Source organism: Salmo salar, chromosome 19 (assembly GCF_965601325.2).
Source record: "Salmo salar chromosome 19, fSalSal1, whole genome shotgun sequence".
Taxonomy (NCBI): domain Eukaryota; kingdom Metazoa; phylum Chordata; class Actinopteri; order Salmoniformes; family Salmonidae; genus Salmo; species Salmo salar.
This window is the reverse complement of record NC_138309.1, coordinates 2,258,926-2,277,295: the sequence shown is the minus strand read 5'-3', so window position 1 is coordinate 2,277,295 and position 18,370 is coordinate 2,258,926. Positions and strand designations below refer to the sequence as shown.

At 40.1% G+C, this 18,370-nt stretch overlaps 1 protein-coding gene across 2 annotated transcripts in view; it reads left to right on the top strand.

The window, feature by feature from the left end:
* Nucleotides 1-10,725, top strand: part of LOC106578280 (katanin-interacting protein) — a 61,704-nt gene extending 50,979 nt beyond the window's left edge. The window contains exons 18-26 of one of the 2 annotated variants that reach the window (XM_045701967.2): nucleotides 1,837-2,002; nucleotides 2,340-2,530; nucleotides 2,805-2,869; nucleotides 3,529-3,639; nucleotides 4,295-4,536; nucleotides 6,897-7,057; nucleotides 7,403-7,435; nucleotides 7,820-7,905; nucleotides 8,275-10,725. In XM_045701967.2, coding sequence (XP_045557923.2) covers nucleotides 1,837-2,002; nucleotides 2,340-2,530; nucleotides 2,805-2,869; nucleotides 3,529-3,639; nucleotides 4,295-4,536; nucleotides 6,897-7,057; nucleotides 7,403-7,435; nucleotides 7,820-7,905; nucleotides 8,275-8,333 — 1,114 coding nt within the window. In that variant the 3' untranslated portion in view covers nucleotides 8,334-10,725. The remainder of the gene's footprint in view (nucleotides 1-1,836; nucleotides 2,003-2,339; nucleotides 2,531-2,804; nucleotides 2,870-3,528; nucleotides 3,640-4,294; nucleotides 4,537-6,896; nucleotides 7,058-7,402; nucleotides 7,436-7,819; nucleotides 7,906-8,274) is intronic. The other variant, XM_045701969.2, reaches the window with a different exon arrangement.
* Nucleotides 10,726-18,370: the final 7,645 nt, after the last annotated feature.

Sequence of the window (18,370 nt, the reverse complement as noted above, 5' to 3'; positions counted from 1 at the left end):
CAAAGATACAGGCACCCTTCCTAACTCAGTTGTCGGAGAGGAACAGAACCACTCAGGGATTTCACCATGAGGCCAATGACGATTTAAAACAGTTACAGAGTTTAATGGCAGTGATAGAAAACTGAGGATGGATCAACAACATTGTATTCTGTGCTTACAACTTTGTGCCAACAGTTTGGGGAAAGCCCTTTCCTGTTTTCAGCACGACAATGCCCCTGTGCACAAAGCGAGGTGCATACAGAAATGGTTTGTCGAGATCGGTGTGGTAGAACTTGACTGGCCTGCAGGTGACCTCAACCCCATCGAACACCTTTGGGATGAATTGGAACGCCAACTGCGAGCCAGGCCTAATCGCCAAACATCAGTGCCCAACCTCACTAATGCTCTTGTGGCTGAATGGAAGCAAGTCCCTGCAGCAGTGTTCCAACATCAAGTGGAAAGCATTCCCAGAAGAGTGGAGGCTGTCATAGCAGCAAAGGGGGGACCAACTCCATATTAATGCTCATGATTTTGAAATAAGCTGTTCATTTTTGGCCATGTAGTGTAAATATTGTTCTTGGAACTAGAGTTCAACCGATTATGATTTTTCAACGCCGATACCGATTATTGGAGGACCCCCCCCCCCAACAACAAAAAAGCAGATACCGATTAATCGGCCAATTTTTCTAAATTTTCATTTTTTCTTTTTTTTCTTCATTTTTTTCTTTTTTATTATTTTTTATATATATATATATATATATATATATATATATATATATTTGTAATAATGACAATTACAACAATACTGAATGAACACTTTTATTTTAACTTAATATAATACATAAATAAAATCTGTTTAGTCTCAAATAAATAATGAAACATGTTCAATTTGGTTTAAATAATGCAAAAACACAATGTTGGAGAAGAAAGTAAAAGTGCAATATGTGCCATGTAAAAAAGCTAACATTTAAGTTCCTTGCTCAGAACATGAGAACATATGAAAGCTGGTGGTTCCTTTTAACATGAGTCTTCAATATTCCCAGTTAAGAAGTTTTAGGTTGTAGTTATTATAGGAATTATAGGACTATTTCTCTCTATACCATTTGTATTTCATATACCTTTGACTATTGGATGTTCTTATAGGCACTATAGTATTGCCAGCCTAATCTCAGGAGTTGATAGGCTTGAAGTCATAAACAACGCTGTGCTTCAAGCATTGCTAAGAGCTGCTGGCAAACGCAGGAAAGTACTGTTTGAATTAATGCTTACGAGCGTGTTGCTGGCTACCACCGCTCAGTCAGACTGCTCTATCAAATATCAAATCATAGACTTAATTATAATGTAATAAACACACAGCAATATGAACATTATGTCATTTAATATGGTCAAATCCGGAAACTATCATTTCGAAAACAAAACGTTTTATTCTTTCAGTGAAATACGGAACCGTTCCGTATTTTATCAAACGGGTGGCATCCCTAAGTCTAAATATTGCTGTTACATTATGAATATAACTACTGTTCCCTGAAGGAAGGAACGAGGTCTGAAATATTTTGGCCCTGCGTCGTCAGGGGGTTTGGGCTTGCTGAAGAGCGGTACTGAATTGAGGAAATGAATGCAAGCCCCGGTATTATAGCAAGGAAGGCGGGGTTTCCGAGGGCTGGCTCTGCATCCATTGACCCGTTGGGTGTGATTTCAGTTTTCTTAAGGTGAATATGATTGGTGTTGACTCTCCCCATAATATTTTTCTACCTTATTCTGTCCTTCAGGGAACAGTAGTTATATTCATAACTGTAAGTTTTAATTTCCAACATATTCCTGAATGACCAGTGAGGTGTCTCTCTCTCCTCTGTCCAGACTCATTGATGGCCACAACATCACCACTGAGGACCAGCACATGTGGCTGATTCCATTCTCCTGTGGCCAGCACCACACCCTGACGGTGAACTTTGACAAGGCCCAGACGGTGGCTGGCCTCCGCATCTGGAACTACAACAAGACCCCGGAGGACTCCTACAGAGGGGTGAGAGAGTCACTGGGATGGAGAACTGGCTTTAGTAGCCTGGTGGAAGTGTCCATTCAAAATGAAATATCTGGGCCCTGTAGGTTGCTTTTGCATTTGTGAGTCTCGTCATTAAAGGTGCAGTGCATTGTAGTTGTACAAATATATACGATGCTCCATAAGTGTGCATTTACAATGTATGCAATTACTATACATTCACACTCTGCCTTAGATCCTTAAAGATATTTGAATATTGACTGAGAATTTTTTTGTTGTTAAGGGGTGAATCCCAATTCCTTACGAAAACACATTTGTTAAGATAACCATTTCTTATTAACCCTATTCATGTGTTCTCCAGGTGAAGGTGATCCATGTGTCTCTGGATGATACGCTAATCTCTCCAGCAGAGGGCTTCCTCATCAGGAAGGGACCAGGGAACTGTCACTTTGACTTTGCTCAGGAGATCCTCTTCATTGACTTTCTCCAGACCCCCACCACTGGCCTGGTCAACAGCAAGAGTAGAGCAGAGGACTCGACCTACACACTCAAGTGACTACTTACTTGTAGGCTAGTCTGGTCCCATATCGGTTTGGGATGTCTTACTAATGACCATACAAGTTGGCAAGACGGCACAAACAGATCTGGGACCAGGCTAATTGTTTTAGCATCTCGTAAAATGGCATTCTGTCTATTATCCCCACTGTACCAAACACCTAGTCATGTATCAAATGAATCATTCATACGATAATTCAAATGCTCTACTACTGTAATGCAATACAATATGAGATGTCATTTTAAAGTTTGTGTCTTCGATGGTTTTCAGGGCTGGCTCCAGAAGACAGGAGCAAGCCAGCATGGACTACGAGGTCCCCATCATGCCTTGTGGATGTATCCTTCCTCCTGCTCCACACAAGACATAGTCCCACAGAATATAAGGCCTATAGCAGGGGTCCCCAACTACATTCAGCTATGGGACGATTTTTTCAGTGGATGGTCGGGGTACCAGAACTTAATTATAAATAATTTGTACACAAGAAGCCTAAACAGATATAGTATTTGACAAAAACATAATATCATACCCTGATTACATTGGGCTAAGATCACATATTTCTCTCTATTTATGCGTGAGAATACTTTTAATTTAGAATATTTTCTAAATTAAAATCACTTTCAGCTGATTTACTGGTGATTGTAGTCTTTTATGTCCAACAACGAAAATGTTATACAAATAAAAAAAAGTCTTCAGAAATCACACAGATTTGGCCCGCTGCCTTTACTAACGTAACATGTCACCTTACATAGACATACAGAAATTGTGCGACCAGTGCATAAAATTTACAAACAAAATATTTCACCTTTTAGTAGATAGAATTGACAATATACAGTATATATTTTACCTTTCATAAAAGACATACTGTACATATTCAATGTCATTACAACCAGTTTTGCCTGCTTGAGATACTGTGATCACTAAATTACTTGATGACTGTAAAAGTCCTAAGTGTGTACACGGCTCCACGTCTCTTCCTTAACCCTTGACCCACCAGTCATCTTCCAGCTGCAGCTGCTGACCACCTGGGGTGACCCCTACTACATCGGCATGAACGGCCTGGAGTTCTATGACCAGAACGACAAGAAGATACCCCTCAGTGACAACAGTATCCTACCTACAATGTTAACAACACAAACGCATACACACACACTGAGGACCACCACTGCTGCAATCTACACTTACACCCAGTGGTCACTAGTCTCACTTGACCTGACTTGCTGAGCTAGCTAGCGTGAGACTTCAAGTCTGGCCTAAGACTGGTCATAAACCCTGGTCCTAGAAATCCACAGGGTGTACCGGCTTTAGTTTTAGCTGAGCATTAAAACACCTTATTCAGTCAATCAAGGGTGTGATGATTAGTTGAATCAGGTGTGTTTAGTGCTAGTTTGGAACGAAAGCCTGCTCTCCCTGTACCGGTCGTCAATATCTGGCCAAGTTGCAAAGTCGGAAGCACCGCCTAGTTCTACAATTTCTCTTCTTAAAATCTGTTTTTAAACCTAACCCTAACCTTAACCACACTAGTTTTTGTTTTCATATTTTTTTTTTTTTACGGAATTTCGATATAGTCAATTTTGTAGCTTGTTCATATAGTGGGAACCTCATGTACCTTCCCTGGACCAAGTTTGGTGAACTCCCAAACTATAAATGTACCCTGAAATAGTAAAAGGGTGGCTTCCAGTAGAGGAAATGGAAATGGCAGGAGTACTGACATAGTAGTCAACACAGTTTGGCCGAGTCCATTCTTTAAACAATGCTTCTAGATATCGCTGCGTTCCCAGACAGTGTGAATGTCTTGGACAGTGTGAACGGTGATGTGAGGACTCCAGATAAGCTGGTAGATGGAGTGAACAACACTCATGATGGCATACACATGTGGCTAGCACCGGTACTCCCCGGACTGGTGAATCGCGTGTATCTCATATTTGACCAGCCAGTGACCGTGTCCATGATCAAACTGTGGAACTACTCCAAGACACCACAGAGGGGGGTAAAGGAGTTTGGGGTAAGTCAGTCTTCTCTTCTCTCTCCTCCTCAGTACAGTAACACAGACCATATTCATCAGAGAGACCCAGATCTTAGGACTTGGGAGCAAAGCAGAATAAGAATAATTTCAGACTATAATGGTCTAATAAAGTACTATTATTAGGAATTCTTCCCTAGAGTTTTATTTCACCTTTATTTACACAGGTAAGTAAATTAAGAAAAAAAATCTTATTTACAATGAAGACCTGTCAAACATCAATAAAGAACAATTACATTATAGATATCTAAATACACACATATATACATATCTACAGTGCATTCGGAAAGTATTCAGACCCCTTGACTTTTTCCACATTTTGTTACGTTACAGCCTTATTTTCAAATGTATTTTTTAAGTCCTCATCAATCTACACACACAACCCATAATGAAAAAGCAAAAACAGGTTTTTAGAAATGTATCAAAAATAAAAAACAGAAATACCTTATTTACACAAATATTCAGACCCTTTTCTATGAGACTTGAAATTAAGCTCATATGCATCCTGTTTCCATTGATCATCCTTGAGATGTTTCTACAACTTGATTGGAGTCCACCTGTGATAAATTCAATTGATTGGACATGATTTGGAAAGGCACACACCTGTCTATATAAGGTCCTGCAGTTAACAGTGCATGTCAGAGCAAAAACCAAGCCAGGAGGTCGAAGGAATTGTCCGTAGAGCTCAGAGACAGGATTGTTTCTAGGCACAGACCTGGGAAAGGGTACCAAAATATTTCTGCAGTATTGAATGTCCCCAATTACACAGCGGCCTCTATCATTCTTAAATGGAAGAAGTTTGGAACCACCAAGACGCTTCCTAGAGCTGGCCGCCCGGCCAAACTCAGCAATCGGGGGAGAAGGGCCTTGGTCACGGAGGTGACCAAGAACCCGATAGTCACTCTGACATAGCTCTAGAGTTCCTCTGTGGAGATGGGAGAAATTTCCAGAAGGACAACCATCTCTGCAGTACTCTACCAATCAGGCCTTTATGGTAGAGTGGCCAGACGGAAGCCACTCCTCAGCTAAAGGCACATGACAGCCCGCTTGGAGTTTGCCAAAAGGCACCTAAAGACTCTAATACCATGAGAAACAAGATTCTCTGGTCTGATGAAACCACGTTGAACTCTTTGGCCTGAATGCCAAGCGTCACGTCTGGAGGAAACGTGGCACCATCCCTACGGTGAAGCATGGTGGTGGCAGCATCATGCTGTGGGGATGTTTTTCAGCGGCAGGGACTGGGAGACTAGTCAGGATCGAGGGAAAGATGAACGTCGCAAAGTACAGAGAGATACTTGATGAAAACCTGCTCCAGAGTGTTTAGGACCTGACTGGGGTGAAGGTTCATATCCTTGAGTGGCTCAGCCAGAGCCCAGACTTGAACCCGATCTAACATCTATGGAGAGACCTGAAAATAGCTGTGCAGTGACGCTCATCCAACCTGACGGAGCTTGAGAGGATCTGCAGAGTAGAATGGGAGAAACTCCCCAAATACAGGTGTGCCAACCAAGCAAATTTTTTTTACCCTTATTTTACCAGGTAAGTTGACTGAGAACACATTCTCATTTACAGCAACAACCTGGGGAATAGTTACAGGGGAGAGGAATGAGCCAATTGTAAGCTGGGGATGATTAGGTTACCAGATTGGGAATTTAGCCAGGACACCAGGGTTAACACCCCTACTCTTACAATAAGTTCCATGGGATCTTTAGTGACCACAGAGAGTTAGGACACCCATTTAACTTCCCATCCGAAAGACAGCACCCTACACAGGGCAATGTCCCCAATCACTGCCCTGGGGCATTTGGATATTTTTTTTAGAGCAGAGGAAAAGGTGCCTCCTACTGGCCCTCCATATCCACTTCCAGCAGCATCTGGTCTCATCCAGGGACCAACCCTGCTTAGCTTCAGAAGCAAGCCAGCAGTGGGATGCAGGGTGGTAAGAAGACTCGAGGCTGTAATCCATGCCAAAGGTGCTTCAACAAAGTACTTAAAGGGTCTGAATACTTATGTAAATGTGATATTTCAGTTTAGTATTTTTTGATAAATTACCAAAAATTAAAATGTTTTGCTATGTCATTATGGGGTATTGTGTGTAGATTGATGAGGGGGGAAAAAAACAATTTAATACATTTTAGAATAAGGCAGTAACGTAACAAAATGTGGAAAAAGTCAAGGGGTCTGAATATTTTCCAAATGCACTCTATACACACATCAACACATATCTATATATACACATCTATATACACATTGCTGTAAACAAGAGTCTGTTCTCTGTTAAACCTTCTGGGCTTAAATAAGGGGTAATAAATGAATGACTACAGTAAGCCTTCCTTGTGTAGCTGCTAGTAGATGACCTCCTGGTGTATAACGGCATCTTGGACAGTGTGAGCCAGGCGGCGCGGGGCATCCTGCCCACCTGTGACCCGGCGGTGCCCTACCACACCATCCTCTTCACCGACAAGGCCCACATTGCCCACCGTGAAAGGAACACTGTCATCAGGTAACCCAGCATGGGATTGGCTGCTGCAGCCTGATATAAGCAAATTATTTCCCTGTCCATCAAAATTCACGCATGTGCGGATAGGTTTGGCTGCTTGTCCATCAACTTGCACACATGCTTATTGGTTCTTCTATCTAGCTGCTGTCAACATGAGTATGTAAAGTCATTTACCATATTCACATGATGTGAGTTTTTCAAATGGCAGGAGAGCGTGGCTACCATAGTGGGAGAAACTCTGTATTTTCAAGGACAGACGTTCCTATCAGTTATAACAGTGTGTAATTGGCACTGAAGTCTACCTCTTTGTGACTCGTGTTCAACGGAGATGTGCTCTCTCTACTCCAGCCCCCGCGGTAGCAGACATCGCGATCTGCAACAGTGAGTAACAGAGTCCCTCATTAGCCTTGTTAGCCCCGTGGTAGTCATGTTATAAAAAGTTGTGTTCATGTCCCGAAGTCACCCCAGTCAACCCACCTCCAACCCACAGCTTGGCTTGTGATGCCAAGTCCTTCGACAGTAGTTCCAAACAGACCTCCTAGTCCCTTGTCACTCATGTCTCTTGTCTCTCCACCTTTCTGTAACTTCATTGTAAGACACAAGACTTGGACCTGCTCGCGTCAAGCTTTGTTGCCGTCAGTCAGTCCGTCCTTAGTTTTTGTGTTATCCGCAGCTCCCATGCTCCAGCCTTTCATATACCTGGCCAGATTATGCAGAGACTCAAGTGAAACTGGTGTGTTTTCCCCTCCTTGTGTTGTTTTGCAGCAATTATGTGGAGGACCAAGATGTGAAGATGACCAATGAGAACGAGATAGTCCATCACCACAAGAAGAAACAAACAGCTGATCCAGGTAAGCAATGCAATTCAGACAGAATGTCTTTTTCAGTATATACTGTATACATTTAAAAATACCAGGTATAATACAATAATCAGTGAGAAGCAAATGAAACTAAAAGCTACATTATCAATATTGGTATTTCAGATCTGATATTTCCACACTATTATTAACCCAAATGTTTCAGTGTCTTTTAAACATATCAAAGACACAAACGTTTGTGTGAATTTCCCCTCTGCCTGCTGAAAACAAGGGGGAAAAATAATTTTTTTTAAAAACAGAACATTTGAATTTCTAATGTTTTGTCTATTTTTGTGTGCGAAGCAGCCTTCATTTTTTTGGACACTAATGAACCAAAACCATATTTGGTTTCTAATCTTGCAGCGCTTCGGCCTAAAACCTGCATGACAGACACTGGGAAGCTCGGGAAAAGGAGGTACTGACAGATGGACTGACAGGCAGATGATCGGACAGACGGACGTTGATGAAGTCCCACTGGTCAAATGGAAGGAACAGAAATGAAAGGATGACGGTTTACTGGCAATCTGCACTATCCCATACGGGGGACTTTTAACACAAAGCCTTGACCAGCTGAAAATAACCATTTCCATTGCCCTCCATCAGTAATTACACTGTAGGGAAGTGTTGCCTAGTGACAGCCCTTGTGTGTACGGTGGGTCTACTTTAGAAGAGGACAGAGCTTGTACAGAACACATTTTGTTTGTATCCATCTGGCCACAGGATCAGCCTTCCATTTTCTGATTGGGTTGGTTTTCTTGCCACTCTTTCTCTCTAGACTCCTACGTTTCATCAGATTAATAGTACCTGTGTAGTATTACTACATCACATAATACCTGTGTAGTACTACATCAGATGAAGAGTACGGTACCTGTGTAATACTACGTCAGTACTACATCACATGTATAGAACCTTTGTAGTAGCACCTGTTTTGATTGTCCTTTTCACAGTGTCAGGGTGAACCTATATAAGGCTGCTATATCGGCCATCTTTGTGCCTAGTTCTATTACGACTCCTATCTGTCGCTGCTTCTCGTGGTGTTGTGCTGCATTCTCCTGATGCACAGATACTCAAATATGAACTCAGTGGCAACAAGTACACTATTAGTAGATGGGATCTAGATCCTACATTTATAAATGAGTTGTGTTCATGAAAAGCCTAGTGGGCTATAAGTTTGATAGCCCCTAGCCTAGTGGGCTATAAGTTTGATAGCCCCTAGCCTAGTGGGCTATAAGTTTGATAGCCCCTAGCCTAGTGGGCTATAAGTTTGATAGCCCCTAGCCTAGTGGCATAACACATGAAAATGTAGTAATGCACCTGCAAAGTGCACCAACACATATGAATGCTATGCAGTAAACCTGTTAAGATTTTCTCACGTCTGTTTTATCTAGGTGCATTCTGTGGCAGATGGGGTTTTAATACAAAGGGTGGAGAATATGACTGTCTTTTCCATAAAGTTGAATCAAGCAGAATATTGGTCACATTGAAGCAATAGGTCTGATACAGTTGAGCCATGCAAGACCACTCCATTTGCCTGAAGGCCCAATGCAGATGTTTTATATCAATTTTAAATCATTTCTAGGTAACAATTAAGTACCTTACTATAATACAATTCTGTTAAAATGGGAAAAAGTAGCTTTTTAGCAAATAACTATTTCTCAAGCAAGAATGTTCCTACGACTGTATGGGAGTGGTTTGAGTAGGGAGGAGGAAACTGAAAACTAGCTGTTATTGGCTGTTATTGGCAGAGTGGTTTGGAACTCTTTGTTATTGGTCTATTAACCAATTTACCGCATGGTGATATCACCATGGAAAGCCGAAAATCCCGCCCATGCAAACCTGCTGATTAGAAGGACCTATCAGGATCACATTTTTTCATACTTAGTGTTAGTTTCATCAACTGTTGTACAATATGATATAAAACACCGGGAAAACACATTTTGACTGCACTGGGCCTTTAACACAGAAACAGTGCACTTGCTTCTTAGATGTACATTTTACAGCACTGAATATATTCATATATAATATTTTGGATTAATGAATATATTGGTTCAGTGTGTGTGTGTGTGTGTATGTATGTATGTATGTATATATATATATATATATATATATATATATTACACACACACACACACACCCCGTTATTAGAAAAACTTATTTGAAAAATAAGTGACCTTTATTGAAGTTGTTTGATGTGCAAATATTTTTTGAGACATTTGTTCGCGAAAATTGTCAAATAAGTAATACCAAAAGTTTAATTGGAGATATATTACCAATATATACATTGTTGTGTGAACAACATGTTGACTTTTGGTTGAAAAACACCTAAGAATATGTAACCAGAAACAACTTAATATTTAATATGCAAACACTGAAACCATACCTCAAATAGGGAAGATGTGATCTATAAAAGGGATGGCTATTTGATGAAATCTTGTTTTATCTTGAATGTTTGAGTAAATGTTTGAGTATAATCCAGTTGCCGTTTTATTCTTATACCCAGTCGTATTTGTTGCATGGACAAGTTACCACGTTTGAGCCACAATATAGCCTATTTCTTACTTTATACCCTTATACTGTATATGACAGAGGAGTTGCATTTTTTTTTAAATGCTGTTTTATGTATTTGATTTTAAAATGTCAGTCTACAGGTATAAGCTTCACACTGCATCTCAGTCATGCTTTGAGTGATGATGGCTATTACTTGATGTGACATTCTGTTTTGAAATATTTTATTTTTTTAATCTTGTTAAAAATACGTGTATATTTCATGTAGGTACATTTTAATGAATTAAATAATTGAAAAACCAAGTGACAGAGTTGGTCTTGGTGTCATGATGTCAGACATCTAATACTACTTCTCTTCAATACAAAAAAAACAAGAGGGACTCTTCAGTTTGATAAATATTGCTCGAGACACTTTAATGCAGAATCTACAATACAATTATTCTCTTTGATAAGGAATGACTATGGTATTCAGTTATACTCTGCTCACATTCTAGAGGAGCAGTACTTGGAGAAAAGGTAGTGTAGGACCAACCTGGATTTCTACAACTCATCCAAACATTGCCATAAAAAGGAGTTCTTTGGAGATGCCTCTCAGATTTTCCCTGGGAAAGTCCACTCCTCCCTCTGGTCTTCCCATTTCTGAACCTGGGGGCAAACAGGTAAAATAAACATTTACTTGACAGACCATAGTACAGTACCTGAAAAAAAAAAGCGAACTGTTGACGTAGTTATCACAGACCAATTGTCTTGCAGGATTTGAATTTGGATTATGTACAATTTCTAACAGTTTGTCAAATACTAATAACTAATTTCGTAATGGGTCAAACTAGGTCAATAATCTCTAAGAGAAATCAGATGTTTGAATATTAACTCTGCTGACTAAAGAGTTTGCCTTTGTACGGCCACCATGGTCTATTTGCTTGACTAAATAAGTCATTTTTAGCTGAGAATACGGCAAATATTTCTCCACTAATGCTTACGTACTGTATTGTACCAGCAATAGTTGAAATTGGGTGTAAAGCAAGCCCCTCTCTAAATTATGTCTTGAACCCAGTGACCCCTTTAAGAAAAAAATGTCATTCTTGAAAATCAGTTGTGTACATGTGCGCAAATCACATTATGTAACATAATATCCTGTGGTTTTGCTTTTTGAATGCTGAACGATGTGTGGTTGAACAGTGGACACATGACCTTATACTGTACTAAACCAGTCAACCCACAGTAAATTTGTGTTATCAATACTTCAGAAATCCTTAACCAATTAGCTTCAGGATTTTTAGGAAATGTGGCACAGTGATTTGTAGACCCTATTATACCAGTCACATGGGTCAGTGTCGACTCCTTTAGCATCCATGGATTTTTGCCGGCAATTATAAATCTATAAATATAGCAACAACAATGGAGATCTTAGGGAAAAAGTGTAAATCTATGAAGATTTTTTTTTAATGGAATACATCTTTATTATGCAATTAAATAAAAGTGAGAATCAAACATGTATTGCTTTTTCAATGTCATAATTGAACAAAACAGGTGTTTTTCAGTATAGATCAAGAAACAGCCGACACTTGTGCTTACTTTCACTGTCTGTCTCCTTTCTCTGCTCTGCCTCTTTGCCTTTTTGACCGAAGCACATGTAAGTTACAAACAAACAATGCAATGGCAACAGACATAAATTAAACGCGGCCTGCTAGGGCACCGTAATTTTAACTGCTAGAATATCGGTATTACCATGACTTTGATAGTCTCGAAAGTGTGAGGTTTTTATTTTTTGGGAAATGATCTGTGGCCAAATCTACCCAGTTTGCTTTCTTGGCTCTGTCATATGATTCTAAAAAATTACAATCTGGTTACAAATAATTCTGCAATGGTTATGTTTGAAATGATAGGCCAAACACCAATGTAAAGTCCCGTACTGAACGTGCCCTATTAGATTGTCATGCTGAATCCAGATTTCATATACAGTGCATTCGGAAAGTATTCAGATCCCTTGACTTTTACCACATCGTTAAATCAATCTCCACACAATACCCCATAATGACAAAGCAAAAACAGGTTAAGACATTTTTGCAAATGTATACATTTTTAAACAGAAATACCTTATTTACATATGTATTAAGACAGTTTGCTATGAGACTCGAAATTGAGCTCAGGTGCATCATGTGTCCCCAAGAACACAGTGGCTTCCATCATTCTTAAATGGAAGAAGTTTGGAACCATCAAGACTCTCCCTAGAGCTGGCCGCCCGGCCAAACTGAGCAATCGGGGGAGAAGGGTGTGGTGGCTAATTTCTGCATTACCAAATGAGGAGAGTTATAAACTTCACACACCAGTCAAAGTTATACTTAAACTACATCTTTGATAATAAGAGTTTACAAAAGCCCTTGACTTTCAATGATGCGCTATCTCTAATGAACCATTGCAAAGTGTCTACACAAAAGTACAAAGATCTTTTATAGCCAAGATACACCCCTCTCAACGTACATGACGAACCACAGATACATAGAATGGGTCACAAGGATAAGTTTTGTATGAAAGATATCTATAAAACATAGCAGACAGCAACTGCTGTGTCAACAGTTTTCATTGTATAGACCAGTGTCTGGTCCTCCTACTCTAAACTGGAACCGTCTCTCCCTGGTACGGTATAGAACAGAACCATTAGCTCATGTTATCTGGAATGCTCTTTAGGCTTTATTACCCAAAGACATCGTAAATCTCCTCTGTCAGTGCTATCTCATAGAGGCCCATCCTCAGTAGAACACACACAATAGTTAACAGAATACTCTATTCTGTCGAATATTACAACCATTATAATACAATACAAGCATTATAACGTAATCTTGCAATTTTCCACAAGGGCCCTAGTCAGGGAAGTGACAGAGAACCCGATGGTCACTCTGACAGAGCTCCAGAGTTCCTCTGTGGAGATGGGAGAAGTTTCCAGAAGGACAACCATCTCTGCAGCACTCCAACAATCAGGCCTTTATGGTAGAGTGGCCAGACAAAAGCCACTCCTCAGTAAAAGGCACATGACAGCCCGCTTGGAGTTTGCCAAAAGCACCCAAAGGACTCTCAGACCATGAGAAACAAGATTCTTTGGTCTGATGAAACCAAGATTGAACTCTTTGGCCCAAAATGCCAAGTGTCACGTCTGGAGGAAACCTTGCACCATCCCTACGGTGAAGCATGGTGTTGGCGGCATCATGCTACCAGGATTTTCTTCAGCGGCAGGGACTGGGAGACTAGTCAAGATCAAGGGAAAGATGAACGGAGCAATGTACAGAGAGATCCTTGTTGAAACCTGCTCCAGAGCGCTCAGGACTTCAGACTGGGACGAAGATTCACCTTCCAACAGGACAACTACCCTAAGCACACAGCCAAGACAACACAGGAGTGGCTTCGGGACAAGCGTCTGAATGTCCTTGAGTGGCCCAGCCACAGCCCGGACTTGAACCCGATCGAACATCGTTGGAGAGACTTGAAAATAGCTGTACAGCGACACTCCCCATCCAACTTGACAAGAGCCTGAGAGGATCTACAGAGAAGAATGGGAGAAACTCCCCAAATGCAGGTGTGCCAAGCTTGTAGCGTCATACCTAAGACTCGAGGCTGTAATCGCTGCCAAAGGTGCTTCAACGAAGTACTGAGTAAAGGGTCTCAATACTTATGTAAATGTGATATCAGTTTTTTGTTTTTGGTAAATTTGCTAACATTTCGAAAAACCTGTTTTTGCTTTGTCGTTTTCAGTTATTATGTATAAATTGAGGGGGAAAAATATTTGATCAATTTTCGAATAAGGCTGTGACGTAACAAAATGTGGATAAAGTCAGGGGTCTGAATACTTTCGGAATGCACTGTATACTACTATCCCTCTCAAAACGTATTCACTTTACCTGTGGTCTCCAGAATTCTGTCCCGTTGCATTTTCCATTTGTCAGGTCGTTCAAACATTTTTTGGGGGGGTTATTTCACTCCTTCCAATTCTATTTCCACCACTGCATACAGATGCTTCATTCTAGAGGTACAGTGGCTTGCGAAAGTATTCACCCTCCTTTTTCCTATTTTGCTGCCTTACAACCTAAAATAGATTTTTGGGGGATTTGTATCATTTGATTTACACAACACGCCTACCACTTTGAAAATGCTAAATATTTTTTATTGTGAAACAAACAAGAAATAAGACAATAATTGAGCATGCATAACTATTCACCCCCCCAAAGTCAATACTTTGTAGAGCCACATTTTGCAGCAATTACAGCTGCAAGTCTCTTGGGGTATGTCTCTATAAGCTTGGCACATATTGCCACTGGGCTTTTTGCCCATTGTTCAAGGAAAAACTGCTCCAGCTCCTTCAAGTTGGATTGGTTCCGCTGATGTACAGCAATCTTTAAGTCATACCACAGATTCTCAATAGGATTGAGTTCTGGGCTTTGATTAGGCCATTGAAAGACATTTAAATGTTTCCCCTTAAACCACTTGATTGTTGCTTTAGCAGTATGCTTAGGGTCATTGTCCTGCTGGAAGGTGAACCCCCGTCCCAGTCTCAAATCCCTGGAAGACTGAAACAGGTTTCCCTCAAGAATATCCCTGTATTTAGCGCGGCCCATCATTCCTTCAATTCTGACCAGTTTCCCAGTCCCTGCCGATGAAAAACATCCCCACAGCATGATGCTGCCACCACCATGCTTCACTGTGGGGATGGTGTTCTCAGGGTGATGAGAGGTTTGTGCCAGACAGAGCGTTTTCCTTGATGGCAAAAAAGCTAAATTTTAGTCTCATCTGACCAGAGCACCTTCTTCCATATTTTTGGGGAGTCCCCCACATGCCTTTTAAAAACACCAAACTCGTTTGCTTATTTTTTTCTTTAAGCAATGGCTTTTTTCTGGCCACTCTTCCGTAAAGCCCAGCTCTGTGGAGTGTACGACTTAATGTGGTCCTACGGACAGATACCCCAATCTCCGCTGTAGAGCTTTGCAGCTCCTTTAGGGTTATTTTTGGTCTCTTTGTTGCCTCTCTAATTAATGCCCTCCTTGCCTGGTCCGTGAGCTTTGGTAGACGGCCCTCTCTTGGCAGGTTTGTTGTGGTGCCATATTCTTTCCATTTTTTAATAATGGATTTAATGGTGCTCTGTGGGATGTACAAAGTTTCTGATATTTTTTTATAACCCAAACCTGATCTGTACTTCACAACTTTGTCCCTGATCTGTATGGAGTGCTCCTTGGTCTTCATGGAGTCGCTTGCTTGGTGGTGCCCCTTGCTTAGTGGTGTTGCAGACTCTGGGGCCTTTCAGAACAGGTATATATACTATATATATACTGAGGTCATGTGACAATTAGATTGCACACAGGTGGACTTTATTTAACTAATTATGTGACTTCTGAAGGCAATTGGTTGCACCAGATCTTATTTAGGGGCTTCATAGCAAAGGGGGTGAATACACACCACTTTTCCGTTTATTATTTTTTATAGTTTTTTGAAAAAAGTTTTTTTTTCTTCATTTCACTAAACCAATTGACTATTTTGTGTATGTCCATTACATGAAATCCAAATAAAAATCTATTTAAATTACAGGCTGTAATGCAACAAAATAGGAAAAACGCCAAGGGGGATTAATACTTTTGCAAGTCACTGTAAAATAAAAGGAAAAAAATGATTTGTATTTCTTTCTGCGATTAGCAGACATGAAACAAAATGGCAGAAATAATTTGAAAAAGTATTTCTGCTATAAATAAAAACTCGCACATGTGCTGATACTTTACTTTTTAACTCTACTTTTATTTGCAAATGCGAATGTAATGCTCGCACTGTAGAGCCCTGTAAATTGACCACCTGCCTACGTGGCTGGTGAAATATACATTCTTATCTACAATCACTTTCTTATTTACATGATGGGTCATGTGACTTGGTTACCATAGTCAGGTACTAGCCAAGTAGCCTAGTCATTCAATAAATCAAATCTATCGCCATCCGTTTCAAAATATTCAAAAATTATAACCCAATTTATGACATAGCAAGAGGGTTATCAGACGTTATGTCACTCTCCATGGAAACACATTTTTTAAATTGTTTGTCATACCTAGCCAACAGCCAATGCAGCTGGAGAACATGCTAGCTAATTTACGCATAAAAAAAGAAATCGACCTACACGTAAAAAAATACTTAGTATGCTACCACCTAACATGTTCATATAAACATGTGGTGTACACTGAACAAAAATATAAATGCAACAAGTGTTGGTCCTATGTTTCATGAGCTATTTCTGTCTGTAATAAAGCCCTTTTGTGGGGAAAAACACATTCTGATTGGTTGGACCTGGCTACCAAGTGTGTGGGCCTATTGGCTGATTTCCTTGTATGAACTGTAACAGAGTAAAATCTTTGAAATTGTTGCATGTTGTGTTTATATTTTTCTATAGTATAGAATAGATGGACAGACATAGCCTTTGTATAGACGCTCTATTGTCTGTCTGAGTTGTTTTTATCGCTCTGTCAGTTTGTAAAATTATTACCTACATATAGCTCAGGAATACAGAAATTAATTGAGGACATAAGAATTCCCTCATTATGTCAAGATCACGACTTATCTCAAGATCAGAGGATCTGGAGGTGTGGCTTGTTGGAGGCGTGGGCTTAAATTATCTCTGTTTGGACAGGCCGTGGGTAAAAGTGTCCTACCACTAAATCTATTGTTGTACTCTAAAGGTTAGGTTTGTAAACTGGCAGTTCTTCAGGCATAATGCAACTGAAATAAGTGCGTGTGACACCAAAGAGCCAAATAGAGTTTCATTGTTAAAACAGACAACATTTAGAATTACAGTGGTTGAGCTTCATTCCTGACAGGCTGACCAGATTCAATTTCATCTTTAAAAATATATTGGCACAGGTAAGCGTTTTCAGAAATGACATTTTTACAAGTTGTATAAGAGAGCAGAGTTGAGCGTTCCTCAACTTCCCTACACAGTACACTTATAGGCTAAAGATAATCTCCAAATGAACCCAAACAAACTCAGAGACCCGTGTCACTGCACAATAGTCTACCTCTTCACACATTGCACTTTCCCTATTCTAGACGAGTCTGCTATGTCACATAACGTTGAACTGCATTAACCTTTATTTAGACATGGTGGAGATTCCAATTGAAACCAAGCCCACTGGGCACACACTGGTTGAATCAACATTGTTTCCACATCATTTCAATTAAGTTAATTGAGATCTGTGCCAAGTGGGAGGTCTCTTTTACAAGGGAACCCGGAATGAAAAACAATACAGGATTCTGTGTAAAACTCCATTTAATATGGGCAGTTGGGAGCCAGGTCTCTCCCCTCTGACCTTGTCCTCCAATGGGTTTTGAGGAGGCAAGGAGGATGGACGCGAGGAGTTGCAATTGAGATGCTCCCTATACATTGATAGGTATAGAGATTAAGTAATAACGCTGACCCTAGTGAGACGTGACCGAACCCTCATCAACCCATGTAGGTAAGTGGGTTTACTGTAACATACCTGTATGTCCCTTTAATATGCATTTTAGACCTAAACATTATCATTGTGTAGTTACTAATCATATTTAGCCTATTTTCAAACTGGTAAACCTTGCCACCATAACATAGCTTCATTTATGAAAGACAAGTATTTTTCTAATTCAATGTATTATATTTGAAATTCCAACAATTAAAAAGAAATCATAATGTAGATAGTCAAATGAGAAGAAAAACTAGCTCAAAAGGAATCCTGTTCTACATGTTCAATATATTAACGTAAGGCAAACAATAAAAAAAAACTTCCCATACACGATCCAAAAAAAATTTCAACAGAGCATTATTTATTTTATTATGAACCCCATGAGTATCTTTTAAAGTTTTCTACATCTCTCCTCGTCAACGTTTGCCTGATTTGAACGTCAACAGACAACGCCAAACAGATCACCAGAGACGTTCAACTTTCAAGGCTTGAGTCTC